Source organism: Taudactylus pleione, unplaced genomic scaffold (genome assembly GCF_031769625.1).
Source record: "Taudactylus pleione unplaced genomic scaffold, aTauple2 ptg000162l, whole genome shotgun sequence".
NCBI classification, from domain to species: domain Eukaryota; kingdom Metazoa; phylum Chordata; class Amphibia; order Anura; family Myobatrachidae; genus Taudactylus; species Taudactylus pleione.
The window spans coordinates 3945556-3970000 of record NW_028284564.1 but is presented as its reverse complement, the minus strand read 5'-3'; the positions used below and the strand labels follow the sequence as shown (position 1 = coordinate 3970000).

Below are 24445 nucleotides of genomic sequence, written 5' to 3'. Positions count from 1 at the left end.
GGAGATTTATGAAAGCTTGGAGATAGATAAAGTGGAGAGGGATAAAGTACCAACCAATCAGCTACTGTCAGGCTGTGTTTATTTTTATATCACTGTATCAGAGCCGCAACTAGGGGGGGCTAGAGGTGCACATGCACCGGGTGCCGGAAAGCAGGGGGTGAAAAAGGGATGACTCACGGTGGCTTGGAGGCTGCAGAGTCAGAAAACGGCCATCCAAAAATGGCCACCGCCACGGAGGAGATAGACGCTAGAGGTCCTACTGGACCTCTAGTGTCTGTTAGGCCAGCGCAAGTGCCGGGAGAAAATGTTCAAAGCTGCATCTTCTCCTGTGAAACCCCCTGGCAACGAGCATAAACCCCATAGCAATGAGCATGAATCCCCTGGCAACGAGCATGAATCCCCTGGCAACGAGCATGAATCCCCTGGCAACGAGCATGAAAGCCCCTGGCAACGAGCATGAAAGCCCCTGGCAACGAGCATGAAAGCCCCTGGCAACGAGCATGAAAGCCCCTGGCAACGAGCATGAAAGCCCCTGGCAACGAGCATGAAAGCCCCTGGCAACGAGCATGAAAGCCCCTGGCAACGAGCATGAAAGCCCCTGGCAACGAGCATGAAAGCCCCTGGCAACGAGCATGAAAGCCCCTAGCAACGAGCATGGAACCCCCTAGCAATGAGCATGGAACCCCCTGGCAATGAGCATGGAACCCCCTGGCAATGAGCATGGAACCCCCTGGCAATGAGCATGGAACCCCCTGGCAATGAGTATGGAACCCCCTGGCAATGAGTATGGAACCCCCTGGCAATGAGTATGGAACCCCCTGGCAACGAGCTGGAAACCCCTGACAACGAACATGAAACCCCCTGGCAGCAAGCATGGAACCCCCTGGCAACGAGCATAAAACCCCTGACAATAAGCAGGTAATTTTAAAGTAATTAGAGCCTTACTGTGGGGCATAAAATGGTGTCGGGCAAATGTGTAAGTGGCACTTTAGTAATAGGCATTACAATGTGTGGCATAATGTCTAATGGGCATTATTGTGTGTGGAGTAATGTAAGTCACTATACCAGGAACGTTTGACTAGTGCACTGCCTTATGGAGGAGCAAGGATAAAATCCAGGTACAGGAAGGGAGGGGGACGCAAAATTGCTACCTTGCACCGGGTTACAGATTATCCTAGTTTCGGCCCTGACTGTATTGTGTACAGTGTAAAATAGGTATTTTTGAACTATCACTATAGTGTCTTTCCAGTGTGATCCAGTAACTAAAAAAAAACTGGGGTACCGTCAGGAAGTATAACTGCTGCCTTTCTCAAGGCAGTGGCTCGCAATCGCCTTAAAATGCTCTAAGCAATGCCCGACTTTCCAGAGATATCAGGCCCACCCCGTAGGTGGGCCCTGTTACGGCAATGGCTGTATGTCTGATTTAATGCATCTATTAACAATGGGTATGGTTATAATAGCCAAACACCTTAATCAGAAAGGCTGTCCTCATACTTTTGCCCATATTCTGTATGTAAATAAATTGTTAATGGAGGCTATTGAGGAAAATATTTAGCAGAACCCAAAAAAACAAAACAAATTATATATCATTACTGCACATGATCATAATATTCCACTGGCTTGAGGTAAATCTATGAGATGTCTCATGAAGGTGTGACATTTATCAATCTAATCTGAAAAGTATGACGATTTTCAAATTCTAGATTACTTATATGTGATATAGTTGACATCTAATACAACTTTCAGACATAAATTCCAAACCTGGTTGAAGCCAGGCTACACCTTTTACACTTAGGGGGGCGAACCTGGTTATTCCCAGGTCGTTACCCTTCACACCAGACCCGGGTGTTGCAGTGACCTGGTTCTTCTGAATTCAGTGGGCGCTTGGAGATGATCTCATTTCCAAGAACCACCGTCTCCGGCTAATCAATTTGTTTTAGGCCTGACTCAGGTCATCAACACCCGGGTAGCACCTTTCACACTTGAGCTGGGTCGTCAATCCGGGTTGCAAGTCCCGGAAACAAACCCTGTTAACGAGCAGGGTTGCGGACCCGGGACTGTCAGCCTGGGTCGCACCATTCAGACGTTCATGTGCAAAAACCCGGGTTTTAGGCTTAAGACTGAAAGTGGTATAACGAAGCTTTGGCCTTTACTCACTAATGTGATATGTCAACACAATGGGCTCAATCCAATTAGGAGAAAGTTTGCAAAAGCGAGTTTGTTTCATGAAACACGCACAACAAATGCGCGCACCCCAAAAAATCAAGATCTAATCAGAATTGCCAATTTGCTGGTCTCACTGTGAGGATGCGTGACTTTTTTACAAAATGAGACCTGGGAGAAATTATATTATAATATTTTAAATATATATATATATATATATATATATATATATATATAAATATATATTGTGAATGTATAAATAGCGCTTGCACAATGTACATGTATTTTAATTTGGATGATCTGTCAATGTGTGATAAAATAAATTAAACATACAGTATACAATCGCGTTCAATATTAGGTCATCCACATTTAAAAGTCATCATACTTAGAAATGCAATAAACATTCTAAAAGTAATTAGAAATGCTAAAAGCATATTATATGTCATTGGTGACCTTTAAATATTAAATGTATGTTACCTTGACCTGCAAAACCAATGGTTGGCAACTGGGTCAATAGAAATCAAATGACAACTAATTATTCAGCGCTGTACGGTATCTCAATCAACAGAAGCAATCAGACAGATATTTGTAATTCTGGTATTGACACAGGAAGCACATTTAAATTATAACAAGTGCACACTAGTGTCACTTTGAAGTTGAATTGTCCCTAATGGTCAATTTCAGTGAGAGTTTACCATTTAAAGGTCAACCACAGGCAAATCATATACAATTGTACATTTGTTAGTCAACATCTGCTAATTCTATCACGCATGGGAGGAGATTACATAGATCAAGGGTGAGCATTTTAGTGAATGTGCCATTAATGACAGTAGAACATATCCATAAAATGTATGCACTAATAAGTGGACTGGATACAGTGTTATTTTACTGGGCAGATGTGATAGAACAGTGATTTCTGTACATAAAATGCTGGAAGTGATTTGTTTAGTCAGCATAACATAATGACTTTAATTTATTCAAATTAAAAACAGCAGTTCTCGTCACACCTGGCAGCAACATTAAATGCTTCTGATATTAACCAGGCACTATAAAGGCTCGGTTTTGCTAGCCAGAACGTACAAAACCCATACTTGCCTACTTTTGGGATTTCTGCATCAGGGAAATCCTGTAGTGGAAATCCAAGTGGCAAATTACCGTCGCTTAAATGAAGGCTAATTGTACTAATTATACATATACTTAATTATACAAATGGCGAGAATGCTCTTAGTCTTGTTAAGGTCAAGTATTCTGCTTATTATGCCGTAGAAAATAAAAGTACAGCCATTTAATCTTGCTTTCCTTGCAAAGCTTATTGTGATCTAATAAGATATATATATATATATATATATATATATATATATATATATTAACAGTTTCTTATATATATATATATATTGCAATTTGGGCCAGCCAGAATGCAGAGTTTCTTGGTGGTCAGCATGATCCAGTCACACAGGAATGTCGGCCAAATGTCTGGAGGATGTGAAAGAAAGACAATGTGTGAGGTTATGTGTTGACTGTGAAAGGGGATGTACAGCAATTAGACATGGAAGCTATGAAGGTTATGTGGGTGGTTCTGGAATCTGATCAGCTTGCCTGAAGATGCGAGTTTTCAGGGAATGCTTGAAGGATTGGAGACTAGAGGAAAGTCTTATTGTGCGTGGTAAGGCATTCCATAGAGTGGGTGCAGCCCGAAGAAAGTTCTGTAACCATGAATGGGAGCAAGCAATGCGTGGGGATGAGAGACGCAGATCTTTTGCTGAGCGGAGAGGTCGGGTTGGGATATATTTTGAGATGAGTGAAGAGATGTATGTTGGGGTGGTTTGGCTAATGGCCCTATATGTAAGTAAAAGTATTTTGTATTGAATATGGTAGAAAACCGGCAACCAATGGAGGGACTGACAGAGCGGGGCAGCAGATGATGAACGTTTGGCAAGGAAGATATATAAAAAAATAAGAAGTTTGTTTGTTTGTAGGCGAATATCTTCCACAGCTCTCATGGTAAATCTTACATAGTTATTTAGTATCAAAAAAGTAAGCTATTAGACCACTTAACGACAATGCGACAAATCGTATATATAAAATTAATTGGTCTGTTTGTTTGTTTGCCTGTCAAGCTATGCATTCAGGCACCCCTGCACCAATTGGGATGAAACCAACGTGAGGTGGTCCAGTCGGATCCGGGGGGGGTTAGAGTCCCGGTCGAACCTCCCGTTGGTGTATGCTGGGCAGAACTTTGACCCGGGGAGCCTGTTCTGAGCCTTCCTCTGGATGGATTTGGAAGAAAACTTCAGAGTGGTAACATTGGATCCCAGAAGACATACAGTGCATCCGGAAAGCATTCACAGCGCTTCACTTTTTCCACATTTTGTTATGTTACAGCCTTATTCCAAAATGGAATAAATTAATTTTTGTCCTCAAAAAATTTTTTTACACGTTGTCATTATGGGGTATTGTGTGTAGAATTTTGAGATTTTTGCAAATTTATAAAAAATAAAAAAAAACTACTAAGAAATCACATGTACATAAGTATTCACAGCCTTTGCTCAATACTTTGTTGATGCACCTTTGGCAGCAATTACAGCTTCAAGTCTTTTTGAATATAATGCCACAAACTTGGAACACGTATCTTTGGGCAGTTTCGCCCATTCCTCTTTGCAGCACCTCTCAAGCTCCATCAGGTTGGGTGGGAAGCGTCGGTGCACAGCCATTTTCAGATCTCTCCAGATATGTTCAATTGGATTCAAGTCTGGGCTCTGACTGGGCCACTCAAGGACATTCACAGAGTTGTCCTGAAGCCACTCCTTTGATATCTTGGCTGTATGCTTAGGGTCGTTGCCCTGCTGAAAGATGAACCGTCGCCCCAGTCTGAGGTCAAAAGAGCTCTGGAGCAGGCTTTCATCCAGGATGTCTCTATACATTGCTGCATTCATCTTTCCCTCTATCCTGACAAGTCTCCCAGCTCCTGCCACTGAAAAACATCCCCACAGCATGATGCTGCCACCACCATGCTTCACTGTAGGGATGGTATTGGCCTGTTGATGAGTGGTGCCTGGTTTCCTCCAAACATAACGCCTGGCATTGACGCCAGAGTTCAATCTTTGTCTCAGCAGACCAGATAATTTTGTTTCTCATGGTCTGTGTCTCCTTCAGGTGCATTTTGGCAAACTCCAGACGGGCTGCCATGTGCTTTTTACTAAGGAGTGGCTTCCATCCAGCCACTCTACCATACAGGCCTGATTGGTGGATTGCTGCAGAGATGGTGGTCCTTCCGGAAGGTTCCCCTCTCTCCACGAGGAATGCTGTAGCTCTGACAGAGTGACCAAAGTTCTTGGTCACCTCCCTGACAAGGGCCCTTCTCCCCCAATTGCTCAGTTTAGACGGCCGGCCAACTCTTGGAAGAGTCCTGGTGGTTCCGAACTTCTTCCATTTACGGATGATGGAGGCCACTGAGCTCATTGGGACCTTCAAAGTAGCAGATATTTTTCTGTACCCTTCCCCAGATTTGTGCCTTGAGACAATCCTGTCTTGGAGGTCTACAGACAATTGCTTGGACTTCATGCTTGGTTTGTGCTCTGACATGCACTGTCAAGTGTGGGACCTTATATAGACAAGTGTATGCCTTTCAAAATCATGTCCAATAAACTGATTTTACTACAGGTGGACTCCAATTAAGCTGTAGGAACATTTCAAGGATGATCAGTGGAAACAGGATGCACCTGAGCTTAATTTTGAGCTTCACGGCAAAGGCTGTGAATACTTATATACATGTGATTTCTTAGGTTTTTTTTATTTTTTTATTAAATTTGCCAACATCTCAAAAAACTTTTTGCACGTTGTCATTATGGGGAATTGTGTGTAGAATTTTAAGGACATAAATTAATTTATTCCATTTTGGAATAAGGCTGTAACATAAAATGTGGAAAAAGTGAAGCGCTGTGAATACTTTCTGGATGCACTGTTCTATGCGGTTGAGGTCCCAGTTGGACGTCCAGTTGGTGTACGCTGCGTAGAACTTAGACCCGGGGAGCCTGTTCTGGGCCTTTCACTGGATGGATTTGGATGAAAACTTTGCAGAGGGAGGCAATTGCTCTGGGATGCCTAATGGAGTGATTGGGGTTGGACCACACGGCGGAGTGCACCAGGCAAAAGTTTGACCCAGGGAGCCTCTTCTGGGCCTTCCAGTGGATGGATTTGGACAACATCACATAATAAATATTGAAGATTTTTGTCCAGGGCAATGCCGGGTACTTCAACTGGTATACAATAAAAGGCATGAAAACTACAGTTCAAATTAGAGCTATATATTTTTTTGTTTTCATTGTTGTCAATGCTATTTTCAATCTCTTGTACTAGTAGCTAATATTAATGCATGAGAAAATAGGCACTAAAATCTTATATTGTGGGAAAGGTACCTTTGATTATTCTTACATTTTGAATGCATTTTTCATACATTTATTAAATTTGCAGATGTACCGCATACAGGACCTGGCATCTACTGACCCTTTTTAAATCTCTTTAATCCATTAAATAAAGCTGCTTTTCTTTGGCCTGTTGCATCCCTATTGGCAATTCCTAATGCGTCCTATTGAATCCCTATTGGCTTATCTTAACCTCTCCTCTTCCTCATCCATGATAAACAACCACCACCATCTCTCCATTGCTAAAACAATGATGTCAGTGAGCCCTCTATATGCTCATCCCCATTCGAGCCTAAGTTGTCCTCGGTTTTCTTTAACGATAGATAGATGTGATGGAGAACAAAGTAAACCAGACACCTTGTGGAGAGACCATGGAGAGACCATGTGAATTCCTGGTCCCTCCATTCTCTCCTTATCAAGTATGCTCCCCCCCCTTATTCTACTCTTATCATATGTATGCTTCCCCCTCTCTTTCTACCATTTTCATACACGCTCCCCCTCCATTCTTCCCTTTGTCACATATGTCCCTCCACCATTCTCCCATAACAGGTCCTACCTGCAGTGATATCCGGTGGAGGAGGACTGTAGATTTCTGCTGCTGCTCTATATGGCAAATAAGTCTAAGTAGAGTGACGGTCAACTGTTGGTCATGGCACTCTGCACTCTTGCTCAGGCACATCACTTTTACATAGCCTTTCAGCACCTTATAATGGATGTTGCAGGGACTGTGGGACCCTTGTTGTCGCTCCAACTGCCATTGCAATAGGCCACTAACTTACAGAGTAAGGCAGCCATTATGTATGCTGGAACAATATTAATGTTAATGAAAATGCAGCTTAACAATTCACTCAGAACTAGTGACGTCATTGAGACATAAACCATTCACACTTCATACTGCAGTGACGTAATTTGTTCATCGTTACAGTATGGGCGTAAATCTACAAAATGGCTACCTCCACTTTGTAAGCGACTGATCATTTTAAATGCAGTTTTCTAAAGTGTCTAAATCAAGTGTGGGAGTTGCACAGTAGGCTTTCATTTGTTTTATTGGTAATACATCTGTTTTAAATTAGAGTAACGTTAATGTAAGGTTTTTTTTTTCTTTTTTAAATGATGTGAGAAATCCCAGAGCGTTTGTTTTTTTGGGGAGTTTTATTTATTTTTTTATAAAAAAAAACACCTCTAGTATTCTTTTCCAGATATTTTGAACACAATCACCATATTCATTAAAACAAAGAGGGTGGAAGGAGCGGTGGTTTGCGAAAAAACAACAAAAATTGTAGTAAAATGAACAATGATTTAATAGATACAATTTACACAGATAATAAAATGAGTAATGGCTCTGTGCATGAATACCAGAACGTCCTTTCCTGTGCACTATGAAAACCAGTGGTTAGTAGATGGATAAAATGTCCAATTCGTGCAGAATTAATAATCCAAACGGATAAAAACAAGTCCTGTTACTTTCAATGAAAGCAAACAAAGTGTCCTCTTAATACAGAAATGGTTATTTAAGTTGCAACAGTAGCAGCAATGGTGAAAAAGCTACTACAGGGAGCCGCTAGATTTAAGTGGAAACAATGTCTATCCAGTACACGCTGTCCCCAATAGTAGCTGGGGAATGAATACCTCTACCACTTATAAGCGGGAGTGTGAGACCTGTGATGTAGGTATAATAATTACTGTCTCGATCTCTGGTGGCTGATGACCCGTACTCGGGAGTAACAGAAGCGCTCCACCGCTCGTCAGCGGGAGCGTGGGTGCTGGATGAATTAGAGCAAAGTACTCTGTCCTCCGTGCCTGGTTGTAGTAGCCGGTTGATGACAGCCGGCAAAGGGCTTTATAGCAGTTTCACAGCAGGCTCCCTGCCCGATAGGGTTGTAGCGGTCAGAGCTCCAGTGCACAAACAGTCTGGTATAGTAAATGCAGGACGTTCCTTGACGCGTTTCTCTGGGCAAAAGAAATCCCTGTTTCCTCAGAAGGTATAGTCCAGCCTGTACTATCGCCCTCCAACCCAGTGGTTCCCATACTTTTCTGAATCACGGCGCCCTTGAGTATTAGCATTGTTTTCATGGCACCCCCAAGTTAAAGTTTGTTATTGAGAAATTCAGAAAAAAAAAATGTAGTAAAAGTAGTTAAGTGAAGTAAATTGTACTGTTATCCTTAGGTTCAGTTATGTGGTGGTGGACAGGTTTGCACTTCTGTTTGCACACATATTTACATTACATTGACCATAAATAATTTGATTTGGTGCTGAACCACCAACCTGAGGCACGCCTGCAAGGGTCCCGAGGCACCCCAGGGTGCATGGCGCAGTTTAGGAACCACTGCTCTGACCTCAAAATAAGGCTTTACACACGGAAGTTCTCCACACAAACATTACAAAGCCATTATGAGCAAGACGGTTCCTGCTCCTTCGGATCCCAAAATGAGACTTGATGTTCAGAAGCTCTCTGTGTATACACCACAGACCACTGGCAATTCGCTCATTCACATCCCAAAATGAGGCTTGACACGTGAAGGTATCTGTATATATACACCAGAGGCCACTTGGAATAAGAAAAGGGCGCAAACACAGAAACCATAATGGGATCAATAATTCAGATTAATTAAATTATTTCTGTATTTGCTTTGATCATTCTGTGGGTTGTATGGTATGCATTCCACTACAGATACCATTGTTGTATGAAATTGATAGCCGTTTGGTCTTAAACTTTATTTATTGTAAGGTATTTAAATAGTGGACAATATGGAGACTCCCCACCGCCATGAAAAGATTGAACGTCGAAATGTGTTGGTGGAGCATCTTAGTGTGTTAAGAGGTTACACAAAATTCAAAACTTAGGCCTGATGTCCTATATATTAGTCCTCGGCATGGGCTTTCCAATGGAGATAACTTATTTTAAGACACACACCAGAGCGGGGGGACGGACGGACAATATTGGTTTTATTTGTTTTAAGACTCTATGTTTATTCATTAACTGGCTGAATTAAGAGTACAACTGTTTATGTTGTTTCCCATTCTAAAGACAATAAGTTGTCACGCCTGAAGATTTGTTTTGGGTTGGAACAGTCGTGGGAGACTGAAGAGATTTGAGAGGCGTGGATGAATTTAGGTGGTTTGAGCCAGGACCTCTTCATGTATAGATGTGCAGAGGTAGAGATACGGCAGTGGATAATGGGCCCGAAGGCGATAACAGGAATAGAAAGTCTTTATTGAACAGTAGTTTGCAATGGAACTGAATATATAATAGTGAATGAATTAATGAGAGAATCGGATTGGGACCAATGATGCTGGATTGAGAGTTGGATCGGTTTGAGACCGATGTTGAAGAATTGAAGAACTTAATTGATAGGAGTCAGATATTAATAAACTTGATCGGTTAAGAACGACCAGTGTTCGCAAAATACACATTATAGCACGTTTTTACACGTTTTAGGAAGTTGGGGACCCGGTTTTTAAAACTCAGCGGGTCTTGCAGGACCCGCTGTGTGTGCTGCCTGTGTGCTTTGCCAAAAAAAAGCGATTCACCGCCGGCGGCTTCTTCTCATCTAATCGCCGCCGGAGGTTTCTCCTCACTAAAACGCCCAGAATTCCCCTGGAGCTTGCGTCTCCTCATCAGTCTGACAACCCTCTGCCGCGCCACTGCGCAGAGAGTCAGCCACATTCTGCTCCCACCTCAGCTGCAGCCACTCAGCCTCCGCTGACGGATCCGGGCGGGGGAAATGACGGCAGCACCAGCTTGGAGGTGTCTGCCTCGGGGTGCAGAAACACACCAGGAAGCTGGTGCCGCTGCTGCTGGAAGAAGGCCGCAACGCCCCAGCCTCCCTGGGGGAATCTCTGGAAGAGAAGAATGCCATGGAGCAGATGAAGTTCCTGTCTGATCCTCAGGTGCACACGGTGCTGATGGAGATTAGCGCCCTGAAAGGTAAGGACATCTGTCCCTGGCCGGCTGTGTGCTCCCTGGCTGTCCCTGGTGTTATTGACTGGCTGTGTGCTCCCGGGCTGTCCCTGGTGTTGCCGGACATCTGTGGCCCGTCCCTGGTGTTGCTGGCCAGCTGTGTGGCCCGTAACTTGTGTTTATTGGCCAGCTATGTGGCCCTATCCCTGGTGTCACGTGCCAGCTGTCAAGCTGGCTGTGTGTCCTTGGTGTCCCTGGCTGGCTGTGTGGTCCGTCACTTGTGTTTATTGGCCATCTATTTGGCCCTATACCTGGTGTTACTTGCCAGCTGTCAGGCCCCTGTCCTTGGTGTCACTGGCCGGTTGTGTGGACCCTTCCCCTGCTTGTGTGTGTGTGTGTGTGTGTGTGTGGGTATTCCTTCACTAGCCCTGACACTGTAGCTGTGTGTATTTCCCATTTACCCTGACTTGTAACTATGAGCACCCCCTACCTTACCCCCTGCACTGCCTGCCCCTAACCTCCTTGCCCCCAGTACAGCCCCAGCTGCTATCTACCCTTACCCCCTCCCTACCCTTAGTACTGCCTCTCCTTTCCCCTTCCTTGCCCCAGCTGCTATCTAACATTGCTCCCTTCCTACCCCCAGAACTACCTGCTCCTAGCCTCCTCCTTGCCCCCAGCACTGTCACAACTACTGTCTGCACTTGCCGCTACCTACTCCCAGCTCTGCCTGCCCATACTCCCCTCTAACCCCAGTTTCACCCCATAATATGTGATGTGACCCAAAAACAGTGAAGTAGAACCCCAACTTTTTAAAGTGAGGGGTCCCTGGGACCCACATTCTTTTCCGGTCAGCGTGATCACTGACGATGTTGATGAATTGTGGAACTAAATGATAAGAGTCTGATGTTGGAAGCATCGGATGAGACCGATTGTTGGAGGTATCGGCTGGAACCGATGGTTGCCGTAAGAACAAGTCTAGCGTGAAACCAGACTTGTGTGCAATATGGTATAGGAGACTTGTTTACTATATCTAGGAACTGGATGTAACAAACGGGGATCGTTCAGATACAGAGTACCTGGGAGCTCAGTACTGAGCAGTAACTTCAGCAAGAAGCGACGTCGTGCTGGCAACATATGCTTGTCAGGAAATGGAATTTATAGAGGGTGGATCCCCAGGGATTGGATGCTGCGATCAGCTGGTATGGGTGCAGCACGCTGAGTGGTGGAGGAGAGTCAGGTGACAGAGTTCAACATGGTTGCGCCCATGCTGTTGTTCTGGCGTGCAGTTTGTATTTCATCATGCTGGGGAGACACGCTGTGAGCAAGTGACTGCAGAGAGCCATCTCCATGCTCAGTGACAGGACAATGAGCAGAGGGGGAAGGAGTAGACCTCAGCACCAGCCAGGAGCGTTGTGCAGAGTGAGCGGACCTCTGTGCTATCTGGGAGTGATGCACAGCACAAGCTGACCTTAGACCTAGTCTGGACAGGCACCGGAGAGGTAAAAAGATGGTTTTAAGTGTCCGGAGCGTGACACTAGTTTATGTAAGAGCTACTACCACAGAGCCATTTGTATTCATTTGAAGCTTTGAATACAGATAGATTTATAAGTGGAATTCATGGGTGAAGGGTCGCTCTTATAAATAAACACACTACAATCTATTCTTGTCTTTAAATAGGAGAAGATACCCATTGGAAGAAAGCAATGTGTGTACACGTGATCTCATCCCAGCTCTGTGGCCTATATTCTCACTGAGGGCATGATTCAGAGGTGCACGCAGTGCCCATTGGTCACGCAAACGGCCAATGCATACAGTCTGCTCATTACATCCCAGTCGCAATGCACATGTAACCTAATGGTCTGCTGGGAGACGCAGAATTAATTTGGACAAGGAGAGAGGGAATTTTGGTGGGTGCTTCTAGGTGGTAACGGGGGTGGCTAGCCAAACGCGGGGGTGTCGTGATCAGTGTGGAGACTCGATTGCAAGTTTGTCTGCATCATTTATGAGTGTCATTTTTGGGTTCTATATATCTGTATAGTAGATTTTAGGTTCACTAGACTTGACTAGTAAACAGTTCTACTTGTTAAATATCTGAATAGGACTCATTTAATATAGTCAATATACCTTAAGTTAACAAATTCAGTCCACACAAGTTTCATAAAAATGCATTAAAGTAGGCCTAATAAGATGTAATAATTACACCTCTACCAGAGCATAATAATACAAAGAAAAGTTGTACAATAAAACTGCTAGTGAGTGAAGATTAATATTTTAAAAGTATATGACATAAATACACAATACATACACACTCCTGAGACTTCAAAAAAATTAAAGTGATAATTTTCCATTGAGTGAATTGTGTTACAACAAGAATACGTTTACTAATCAGTTAGGTAGCAGATGCTACCTACCCCCCCCTCTCATTTCTTTTTTATTTCTTAATTATTTATTATTATTTTTGAGTCCCAGCTATATGTGCTTGCATATACCTGCCACTACTAGCACTAACTTTTGGCATAGTATCGGTGCACTCATAGCAGGTGATGGAAGCAGATGTGAGTGATAGCCAGCTGCTGACTGTAGGAGCAGACACTGCATACCATCTCTCCCGCTACATGGGGAGAAAGAGTTCATAGAAATGTCTATCAATATTTGTTGTTGTAAGCAAGTATGGCGTTTAAAGGAGATGGTATGACAAGACAGCTATGAAATAGTAAAACGACATAACTTGTAACATACAAACTGCACTGAATGCTGTGCAAATAAATTAAGTTTTTCTATCTGTAAACAGCTGGAAGAACTTACAAATACTATTATGAGAGTGCCTGTCTTCCAAGTGAACAAATTGATGTCTTAAACATTGTTGAATTATTTTCAATACATTACACATGCCCCCTGGATAAGTGTAACTGGTTTTCCACCTGTCTGCACAGGTAAAGCATCAGCAACTGAATCACTTCCTCAGAGCTGGTTGTGTCCTTTGAGAGCCCAAACCCTCCGGATGAACACAGACACTATAAAACCTGCTTTACTATTACTGTATGTCACAAAACTGCCAGTATATAGCATGAAAAATACCACATGCTTCTTTGAAGGTCATTAATTATTATATATTCACTTTAAAAAAATCCACTGATTAAATTCACTTACAGTACTAGTGGTAATATTACTACTACTAGTGGTATCACTGTCTGTTCAACCACGCTGGAAAAAGGCTTTCTCCATCATTTGGAGCATCAGGTTATATTATATTATAAGTAAGTGCTTCATTATTATTTGGTTAACTGTGTTTTTCAGTGATGTTAGGAGAAAGCTCCTGGTGATCACTTCAGTATTATTATAAAGAAGCACTTCTCACTGCAGTTTTTTCAGTATTTTTATGTCTTGTAATCTTAATACTACAAGCAACCCCACCATATGTGAGTAGGGAACTCTGAGGGATTGCTGTTTTATTCAGAAGGCTGGCCATCTAACAGCTAGTATTGTATTAGGCAGCAAGCCTCCCATCATAGTGCCTGTCACGATCCTGATTCATTTATCCCATATTCTCCTATGTTTTACCTCTGCGGTGTTGTTCCAGCTAGCGCTGAGTTACGTTCGCGCTGTAACCACACATCACTCTCGGATGACGCAGAGGTCCGTCTGCACTGCACATTGCATCCAGCTGGCTATGAGGTCTGTCCACACAGTTCCTGCTCTGTGCTCTCAGTGTGTTTACTCAGTATGCTAGCACTCAGGCTGCACACCTGACTTCCCTCCAAAACTCAATATGGGTGCAGCCATGTTGGATTCAGTCACCTCTCTTCCACCACTCAGAGTGCTGCTCCCAAACCAGTTGATCGCAGCATCCAATCCCTGGGGATCCCCCACTATAAATTCCATTTCCTGACTGGCCTTCATTGCCAGTACAACGTCGCTTCTGCTGAAGATACAGCTCTGTGCTGAGCTCCCAGGTACTCTGTTTCTGAACAGTTCCAGTCCGTATCATTCCAGTTCCAAGTCTGGTTATCAAGTCTCCAATTCCATCTAGTACTCCAGTCTGGTTTTACCACAGAGACTTGTTCCTAACTCTAACCATTGGTCCCAGCCAATATCTCCAACCATCGGTCCCTACAGAACAAGTGCATCAATTCATCAACATCAGTCCCAACTGATCGAGTGCATCAATTCTTCAACATCGGATTCACATCCATCAAGTTCTTCAAATCCGCATCATCGGTTCCAATCCGATTGAGCTCATTCATTCAGAATTATCATCTCCAGTTCTAATTCCAACCTGCTGTCTAATAAAGTTGATCCCTACTGTCCTCGCATTCGGGCTCATCACCTCCAGCAGTTCTACTGCCTCCTATCATCCCTCATCGTATGAGGATGTCCTGGCGCAAGCCTTCCAGATTTAATCATGCCTTCTTGGGCTCCACTTCAGCCTCCCACGCCTGTTCCAACCAACTCCAACCCTCAGGCGTGAAATTGCCTTTACACTCGGAAACACTACCTGTATGGAGGCAGATTAGAAGTGGCTGCTACTGGTTATTCAATCAGAGTCAAACCTGCCATTGAAACGGTTCTACATTCCTCTGCTAGATAAGCTGTTGCACACAAAAAAATAGAATGGAATACTCCTTATTCCAAGGGTTGCTGCAGTCATTTGTTCCATATCAAAAATCATGACAGTTCAGCCTCCAATCAACAAACGAAAAAGACATTGGGAGTATCTTCCACTCTCCCTTCATCCATACTTTGGGGATGCAGCGAGAGGGTCTGTGCATTGGAAGAGTTTTGTGCAAAGGTCTATGTCTGGGCTCCTAAAGGTGTGTACTATATTGAAACATTCTTCTTAATGCTACCCTCTTTAGGGAAATATACTGACAAGATAACAAATCTGACAACTTGTGGAATTCACCAAATAAATATGTTGCAGCTAGAAATTTATTTTCCTTAACCAACAAATGCCAGATTTCCAGCACTTTCCTGCTTAGATACTGAACTAATGCCGAACCTAATCCACCCAATCCGAAGAGGTACAAAAGCATTGGATTGCTGTCCATTATGCCCTTACCTTATATGCCATACCACTATATGCCTCAGAGCACCCTCATACCCCTTTAAATACCTCAGAGGCCATTCATCCTTCTTCATATTCCCCAGAGCTCTAATGTCCCTATATTCACCTTAGAGTCCCTTCATGCCTTTATATGCCATCCAAGAGCTTCTTTAAAGCCCCTTTATATGCCTCAGAGCACCACCATGCCCCTATATATGTCTCAGAACACTTATTTGCTCATCATGGGGGCAATTCAATGTGATGCTGAATACCCCCCGGGAGGGAGCTCCTGGAGCTATTCAATTCAACGTGATGTTTGGTCGGGCTAAAGGATTTCTCCTCGCACCCCCTGGGGATGCGAGGAGAACCCAACAAAAGTGCCGGCTGTGCGGCTGTTTTCCAGCTTAGCAGGGTGCCAAAAGCCTCGCAGCCGGCACTTTAGTTGGAGAATGCCGGTTCTCATGACTAAACACCCAGGTTAAGTCGCGAGAACCGTCATTCTCCGGATTTACAGCACGCTGAATTGAATATCTCCAGGAGCTCCCTCCCGAGGCTATTCAACATCGCATTGAATTGAATCCGGCCCATGAAGCACTACTATTGTCATGAAAAAGTAGAAATGTTGGCAGGATGCCAAGGAGATGAGACTCCTTCAATGTTGTCAGAGAAGCTAATTTTGCTTCTCATCAGTCTGGCAAGGGTTAGAAGACCATTTCAAAATAATTTCAACTCCATCAATCTGTAGGGGTAGATGTACTAATACTTGGGGTGGGATGCAGCTAAAATGCCATTTTAGGGGGTTTGATCGCATTTCTCATATGCATCAAGCCCTGAAATGCAATACATTCCGGTGGGCAACGCCATCTTTAGACATGTTGGTAGTTGCGGTTTGAAAGTAAAAGACATTGGTCTGCATTTCCACATTAACTATCTCCAGTGCCAACAGAAGACATGTGTGGCTAAACTGGACAGTGATCTCAGGACTGGAACATGATTTATGCTTCATATTATTTCAGTGTATTGCTATGACTTTTCCTCTGAAATATTTGTTCTATTGCATACATTTATATCATTATATGCCAATGGAAATCCTTCCCAGGAGGGAATCTGCCTATCTACTGAATATATTGCCCTGTCCACAATTGGACACAATTAGATTTGTATACTGTATTGTCAATTGTAAAAGATTAACTACACATTTGGAAAGTGGAATCCAGGAAAAAATTATCAACCTTTATCAATTACTATAGCTGTATCATTTAGAAAAAAATGTTTACATATGCTTAATATGATGTTTTCTGAACAAATCTGTGCAGTCATAGATCTTTAGAGAAAAAGAAAATCAAAAAATAAAGTGTGAAAATTATTATAGGAGTGAGATCCTAGTTTTTCTTAAAGTAATGGATAGATGTAGGAAGCCCAATTTTTCAGTCAGAGAAGTGGGGCTCTTCAGTTATGTGCTCTTGAGTTGGGCACAAAGTTCACTTAGGTTTCATTTTGGCTGATAAATGCAGTACAACAGTAACTTCCAATTATTATGTTAATAAAAGCACACTGAAAGATGAATTTTCAGTACAAAAACACTGACAAACTAAAGCTATGCGCATGTTTGAAAGACTGTTTAAAAGTAGAAAGGACATATTCAATAAAATACTAAATTGAATAGAGAATGTGGAATGTAAACAGTCAGACATAATGAACTGGTAAGAGTGATACAATCAAAGCCCATGGCTATTAGTAAGCTGGTGAGATAGTGGCAAGAAATAAGGAAGTAACAAACCATAATATTTGAATGGTTTACAGGAAATACAGATACAGGTTTAATTAGTAGATTTGATAAACATGTACTGCATGTCTATCTGATAGAACTCTATAGTGCAGATAATACATAGTAGGGGGGACTTTGTGTAAGTCAGTTGTGTATAGTGGGCCTGATTCAGAGCCGCTTGTAAGCGGCCGCTCTGAGCGATGTTTGCCCAACTGCGCATGCGTACGGATCGTAATACGCATGCGCGATCCAGTCAGTGCGGCCGAAAATCGTTTGTTCGCTAAATAGCGAATACCTGCTATTTTGAGTGACAGAATGAGGCGTATGTGGGTGGTAACAGGGGAAGGGGCTTGAAAACGGGGAGTGGAGATCCGAACGCAGGCGTGCCTAAAGGTCAAAACGGGCGTTTTAAGGGTGTGCATAATACAGCAGCGTCATTGACCACGTCACTGGGTTATTTTATAGTCAGAACTGCTCGCAAGATTGCGGTAGCAAAAACCAACCCCAAGAATAGCGAGCAGTTCATACGCTGGTCGATGTACTCGATTAATCTAATAAATAGCGGACATGACGTAGAATGCGAGCGGCCAGGGGGCGTATTTTTTCAAAAAACGACCGCAAGTTTTGTTCGCTCGTTCAGACATAGAGGCGTGAACAGACCGCAAAGAGCGAACGGTTCATTTGAATAGCCACCCCTATTTTCTGGATGAACGACCGCAAATAGCGTCCGGCTCTGAATCAGGCCCAGTGCTCATACTAGCAGCCTGCACATAATCAGTGAGGAGGGCATATTTTAATTTTGATGGGCAACATTTTAGATGTGAAGTATCACTATATAGCTACTGTAGCTGTAGCGATACGTCATGTATACAATTTTGCCCTTCAAAATTAAGATATGCCCTCCTCACAGATTACGTGCAGGGTGCTAGATTAAACATTAGTAGTAGACTGTGTAGAAGGACATCTATATAATAAGCGAGAAAGTGTGTGTGTGTCTGTTTGTCCTTTATGCACGGCCAAAGTTTTTTACCTAGCCCCACCAAATTTGGCATGGTGGTGTAGTTTGACCAGGATTAGGTTTTTTTGTTATGTTTGATGTTTGTCAGGACCAAGTAGGCCATGAAGTCTCTGATTGCTTTTGTTTAAGCAAGTTTGCTCAGGATGTCTTCTAGTTCATAAAACTGCACTTATTTGAAGGCCATCTGATATGTACCAGTGGGGGGCAGGCAGAGCTTCAATGGAAGAAGTGAGTCGGAGGATTTTTTTATTTATTTATTACCAGTTATTTATATAGCGCACACATATTCCGCATCACTTTACAGAGAATATTTGGCCATTCACATCAGTCCCTGCCCCAGTGGAGTTTACAATCTATATTCCCTATTACATGCACACCCTAGGGTTAATTTTGTGGGGAGCCAATTAACCTACCAGTATATTTTTGGAGTGTGGGAGGAAACCGAAGTGCCCAGAGAAAACCCACGCAAGCACAGGAAGAATATACAAACTCCACACAGTTAGGGTCATAGCTGGAATCGAACCCACGACCTTAGCGCTGTAAGGCAGTAATGCTAGCCATTACACCATCTGTGCTGCCCACAGCTGTCACACTGCGCCGACAGTTACTAATTTCCTACAAGCACATTTTCATATGCCGTGGTCTGCAATGTAAAAAATTAAGGTTACAGATGGACTTCAAAGTCCATTCTTCAACCCAGGCAACGTCGGATATCCCCGTTAGTACAGGTGAGGTTAGGTGGCAAATGAGAGGAAAAATGGAAGTAGGTGTGCAGGGAAATGGTGTGTAGCCCGGAGAGCACATGGGTAAAGAGCTTATTATGATGTGTGTGTTATGTTGTTAATTCACTGCGTATTTCTGTCAGACTTGAGTAGTAGATCTATGTTGGAGAATGCATGCATCATAGAAAAGGAGCAGTTATTTGCAAGACAAAAAGTTTCTCCTTTGTAGAGCAAACGCTGTCTTGTTGGATAAACTATACCCAATTGCAGTATTACTTTCAGCCATTTTGTTTACCTCTAGTTGCTTAACTATTGGTACAGTGATAAAAATGGAGTTGACACAAGACAAAAATACAACTCTACTTTAACTGTCAACTGAAAATCATACTGTTAGAATTGCTTCTGTATGCTAAACTTAAGATTATAGAGCAAGATGTGTGTATATACTGTGTATATATATATATATATATATGCACATACACACATGCAATTTTTACTTAAGCCCTCCACACTGATATACTGTGTACCAAAATATAGAGAATGCTATTTTGTAAAATATGTTTTCTATATATAATGTAGCAATTCTGTTTCAGTGGTAGGTCTCCATAGCTTTAAGGTGAGTACACATGGGCCGATTTTAATGAACGATATTGTTGTTATCGTTAATTTTTTTTGCGCCTTCCAACACTCTAACGACCAGCGATGGGCGGGCACAGATGGACCATAACGATATTGTCCATCGGCCGTACATGCAGGCCAACCTGGACGATATCGTCCAGGTTACATAGGGACCTGCGATCGTTGATTGCGGGTCGCTGGCCCGTCGTTAGTGGTGTGCTGGAAGAACGATATTGTTCATCCAGCACACCGGGAAGGTGCAGGGAGATCAGTGAGCCACAACCAGTGTGCTGGTTAGTGGTGTGCTGGAAGAACGATATTGTTCATCCAGCACACCGGGAAGGTGCAGGGAGATCAGTGAGCGATATCGTTATCGGTGATTGATCGACCCGTGTGTACCCAGCATTAGACAATATGTGGTAAATGAATGGGCTGTCATCTTAAAATAGAAAATATATATGTAAAACAACAACAACAAAAAAAGAAGGGAAGTGGCTTACTATATTGTGCAATAATGAAAAAAAAAGCATATTCCCGATGACGAAAAGTCACTTTTCCCCCCACAGGAGTCTGCTAACTAAACCATAAGTTAAACAAAAAAAATGTAATTGATTTGCAGTGCATGCAAGCTTACACCAGTTCCACAATTTCATCCTGTGCTGAGCAAGGGGTACAGTAATGACACTGAACAGGAATGTGCAAACCTAATGTTTTTCTCTTTAAAGTTTGTGTCTTTGATATGGCAGACATCTTGTCATCCAAAGCAATATAATTATAAACCTGTGCTTCCAATGAAATGCAAGATGCTCAAATGTAAGAATTATAGAAGCAGTCAAAAAGAATCATACAGTCATAAAATGCAATAAAACACATGTAACCAATACTGACAGGTGGAAAAGCACATGTATCTCGGATCAAAATTAGATTAATTAGTAGTCACTTGTGTGCCCTGGAAAATCTCTTATATAGTCAACTGTTATAAAGTGCACTCATGTCAAATTACAGATTCTCTCAGAGAAGCAAGATGGTATATAGCCGACATTTTTAAATTTAGGGAACATAGTAAATTGTAAAAGGCTGGAAAATTATCTATAGGCTGTAGTGATAGTTTTTATGGAACTCCAAGGCTAGAATAGTCTCTGTTAGGTGTTGTGAGTCCCTCCTGGGTGCCCGATTTAAAAGGATCACGAACCAGTAAGCAACAAACAACTCTTGATTAATGGTATTTCCCCATGGAGGCTGCAAGAAAACCGCTATTAGAAGGTTTCCCTCTGGCAGAATAGAGAGATTACAGGCACCTTCTGATGCACTTTTCTCAAAGGAACAGGTAATGAAAATGTAATGACCTATTCCTGTTTCTGTTATTTGGCATGAATTCACTTTATAACAGTGCATACAAGTGACTGCTAATTAATCTTAATGTTGATCCAAGATATAAGCGCTTTTCCAACTGTTAATATTGGCTGCATATGGTTTATTGAAGTTTTATGACTATGGGGTCAATTCAATTGTTTTTTGGGTGACTATAATTAATGGGCACCCAAAGGAGCGATCCACTTGTTTTGGGCGCCACCCATTAATTATTGAGCTGGTCGTGGCCAAAAGCAGCTAGTTTTGCAGCTCAAAGTGGCTAAACCCGTATAAACTAATGGGGGCGATACAAAAAGTGCTGTTTGGGTGCCAAACTGTCTACTTTTCGCACATTTCTGCTCACCACCTCAGGAGCGTGCGAGCAAAAATGTGGTCGCCCAAGGTACTCACGCCCGATTGGAGCAACAATTTAACTGCTCCATCGGGCACCCATTAAGAACAAATGTGAAGAAAACAATTGAAATCCCCCCCCATATGTGATCCTTTTTAATAAAATTATTATATATTATTACATTATTATAACATTTGAACATCTAGCTGCATACACACGGTACGATCTGTTCAGTGAACAATATAGCTGAACGATTTCCCTTGAACTTTCTGTAATGCAGGACAAATGATATTGGATGTACACACTGAAAGATATCTGATAAATATCTTTCAGTGAAGTCATCCTGCCACATCTCTGAACAGGCAAATCTTGATGAAATCGTCCAAGTTGGCCTGTATGTATGGACGACCAGAGATATCATTATCGTCCATTCGGGAACGTGCGTCATTGGTCGTTAATTGGTCATTCGCTACATAAAAATGAATGATACTATATATCGTAACTGTGTACGCACCTTTACATTTTATTACAAGCGCAGGTTTATAATTATATTTTTTATGGTTAAATAAATTCTACCTGCCTCTATATAGTCACCATATTTTGTGCTACTTTTGTTTATTCTACTAAACCAGGAGCAAGGTTGGTTTGTTTAGATCATCTTGGAATCCAAGAATTGTTTCTCACTGTAAAAAATAGCATTAAATATTTTTCTTGTGTGGTTTTAGTTTTTTATAGTCACTTGTACAGGGAGGAGTGCATGTGTTTTATAGATGGCCATGTTTATAGATGGCCATGTTTTATATATGTTTCATATTTAATGGCCATGTTTTATATATAAATATATATATATATATATATATATATATATAAAACATTCAAGCTCCAAGTTATATAACAGCTCAATAAAAAAGCCTTATTTCTAAAAATATTTAAAAAAAATAATAAAATATATATTTAATCTTTAATATTTCTGTTTGAAAAGACCATCATGGTTTTTCACTGAATTTCTGTTGGGATTATAATGTCACAAATACTGATATAACATACATGCATTTCAGATTTACAACCTACCAACTATCAATAAAAATAATTGAATTACAAAATTGCACAAACATAAACCAAAAGCAGCCACCCACACCAATAGGAGTTTTACCACCTCCAGATTCAACAATACACAAAAAACAAAAAGATGTGGTTTACGGCGCTAATAGTCAAGGGATATAGTTCCAAATAGATATCTTACTTTTAATTTTAGCAAGATCTCCTAAAAGGTCCTTTTTAGAGTTCATCCGACAATCGTTGTTTTTTCCAATAATATTCACTCCAAGTGGGATTCTTCACTTGGGGGGAATTCAATATGGGAGCGAAAAGTCCGTGCTGGACTTTTTGCTCCACCTCACAGGTTTTCCGGGGATAAAGTATCGGGCGCGTGCCCGCTTTATCCCCGTATACAATTAGGAATCAACGAAAATGGGAGCCGGCAGAAAGGTAAATTTCGCCAAAAAACTTGAATTTTCGGGAATTGTTCCTGGGACCCCCCTAAAGGTGTCTAGACATGGGGGATCACTATGGGTACCCCCATTTTTGCCTGCTGAAGGAAGTCGGGGTCTGTAATAGCTGCTGCAGGTGCATAACTGCGGCTATGAAGAAGGGGTGAAGAATAGCACTTAGATTTTTTTTTTTGCAAAAAGAACTATACCCATCAAATTTGGGGTACATGAAAATGGGTGTAAGCATAAAGTTAGTTTTCAAAATTCTGAAAAAAAGGACCTGCCGCTGCTACCCGCATTCTGTAAAACACCTGCCGCATACATGGGGACCCCTCTGGAATTAATTACAGTACTTTAGAAGTTTGGCCCATATTTTTTTGTTTCACCCAAAATTAAACATAAGGGGTGTCCCGATTTTTTTTTTTTTACATTTCTTTTTTAGGGGACATTCCAAGGGGTGCAGGCTATGTTTTTTAAGCCTGCACCCCTAAACCCCAAATCTGCACTTTTTTTCGCCATGTAAAACATGGTAAAAAGTTATCCCCGTCATGCGAAAAATGACGTCATCGGCGATAATATTATCGGATAAACTCTAAAAAAGACCTTTTGGGAGATCTTACTAAAATTAAAAAGTAAAATATCTATTTGGAACTATATCCCTTAACTATTAGAGCCATAAACCACATCTTTTTGTTATTAACCTACCAACTATACCAAATAAAATCCTATGACACATTTAGTGAAGCCTGAGGTCTGTGGAAGCGTTCTCTTTTCTTGGAGTGGTCCCATATATCTCCTAGGATAGCAGCATCTGTTAAAGGCTTCATGAAGTAAGTCTGCTTGCTTAGAAAGTTTACAGGTTACAAAGGCAGTGAAAAAAAAAAAGTTTGAAGTGATGATCATGATATAGTGTTATTATTAAATGATTATTATTACTTAAGTCACACTTTACAACATGTCATCTAGGACCTTATCCAAGGCACCTGCATTCCACATTTGGACACCCTGGTTATGTCAAATTGGTTACTTATTATAATGCTCTATTTTAGGTTTTAGTATTTTGTTTAATAAATATGATAAAATTATGGAATAAAATAAGTATAGAGGTCACTGAATTGCTGCTAGAATAAATGTAGTGAGTGTGTGTGTACGGATATATATAATATACACACACACATCCTTTTCACTGTCATGTTACACAGAAATGCTATCAGCAATGCTTATTATATCAGCCTGATGGTAGCTGTAGGTCTTCACACTGTATACAGGAGGAATGTGCCATACAGTAATAGACCGCTCTTCCCTACCGTGTATCCCCTCTCCAGATCGCTCTCTTCATAGCGAAACGATGGAATGTAGACCTCCATCGCGCCGACCTCCTCGCACAGGGCAGCAGGCAGCGGCACAGGGGAGGGCACCACAAGGCAAGCAGCAGCACAGGGGAGAGCAGTGGAATGTTTTTCTGTGACGTCACAGTGTGTGGTGTCTTCGTGTTCTACGAGACCTGCACCGGGCAGGAGAGCGGGCGGCCGACTGACTAAGCCGCGGTTATGGGAGATGCTGTCACATGACTTGGCTTGCTGTCATGTGACTCTCC

At 42.1% G+C, this 24445-nt stretch overlaps 1 protein-coding gene across 1 annotated transcript in view; it reads right to left on the bottom strand.

Annotated features, from left to right (window-relative positions):
• SNX24 (sorting nexin 24) overlaps window positions 1-24445 on the bottom strand; it is a 170397-nt gene extending 145952 nt beyond the window's left edge. Inside the window, exon 1 of the mRNA XM_088475090.1 lies at window positions 24156-24445. Within this exon, the coding sequence (XP_088331216.1) occupies window positions 24156-24215 (60 nt within the window). The 5' untranslated portion in view covers window positions 24216-24445. The remainder of the gene's footprint in view (window positions 1-24155) is intronic.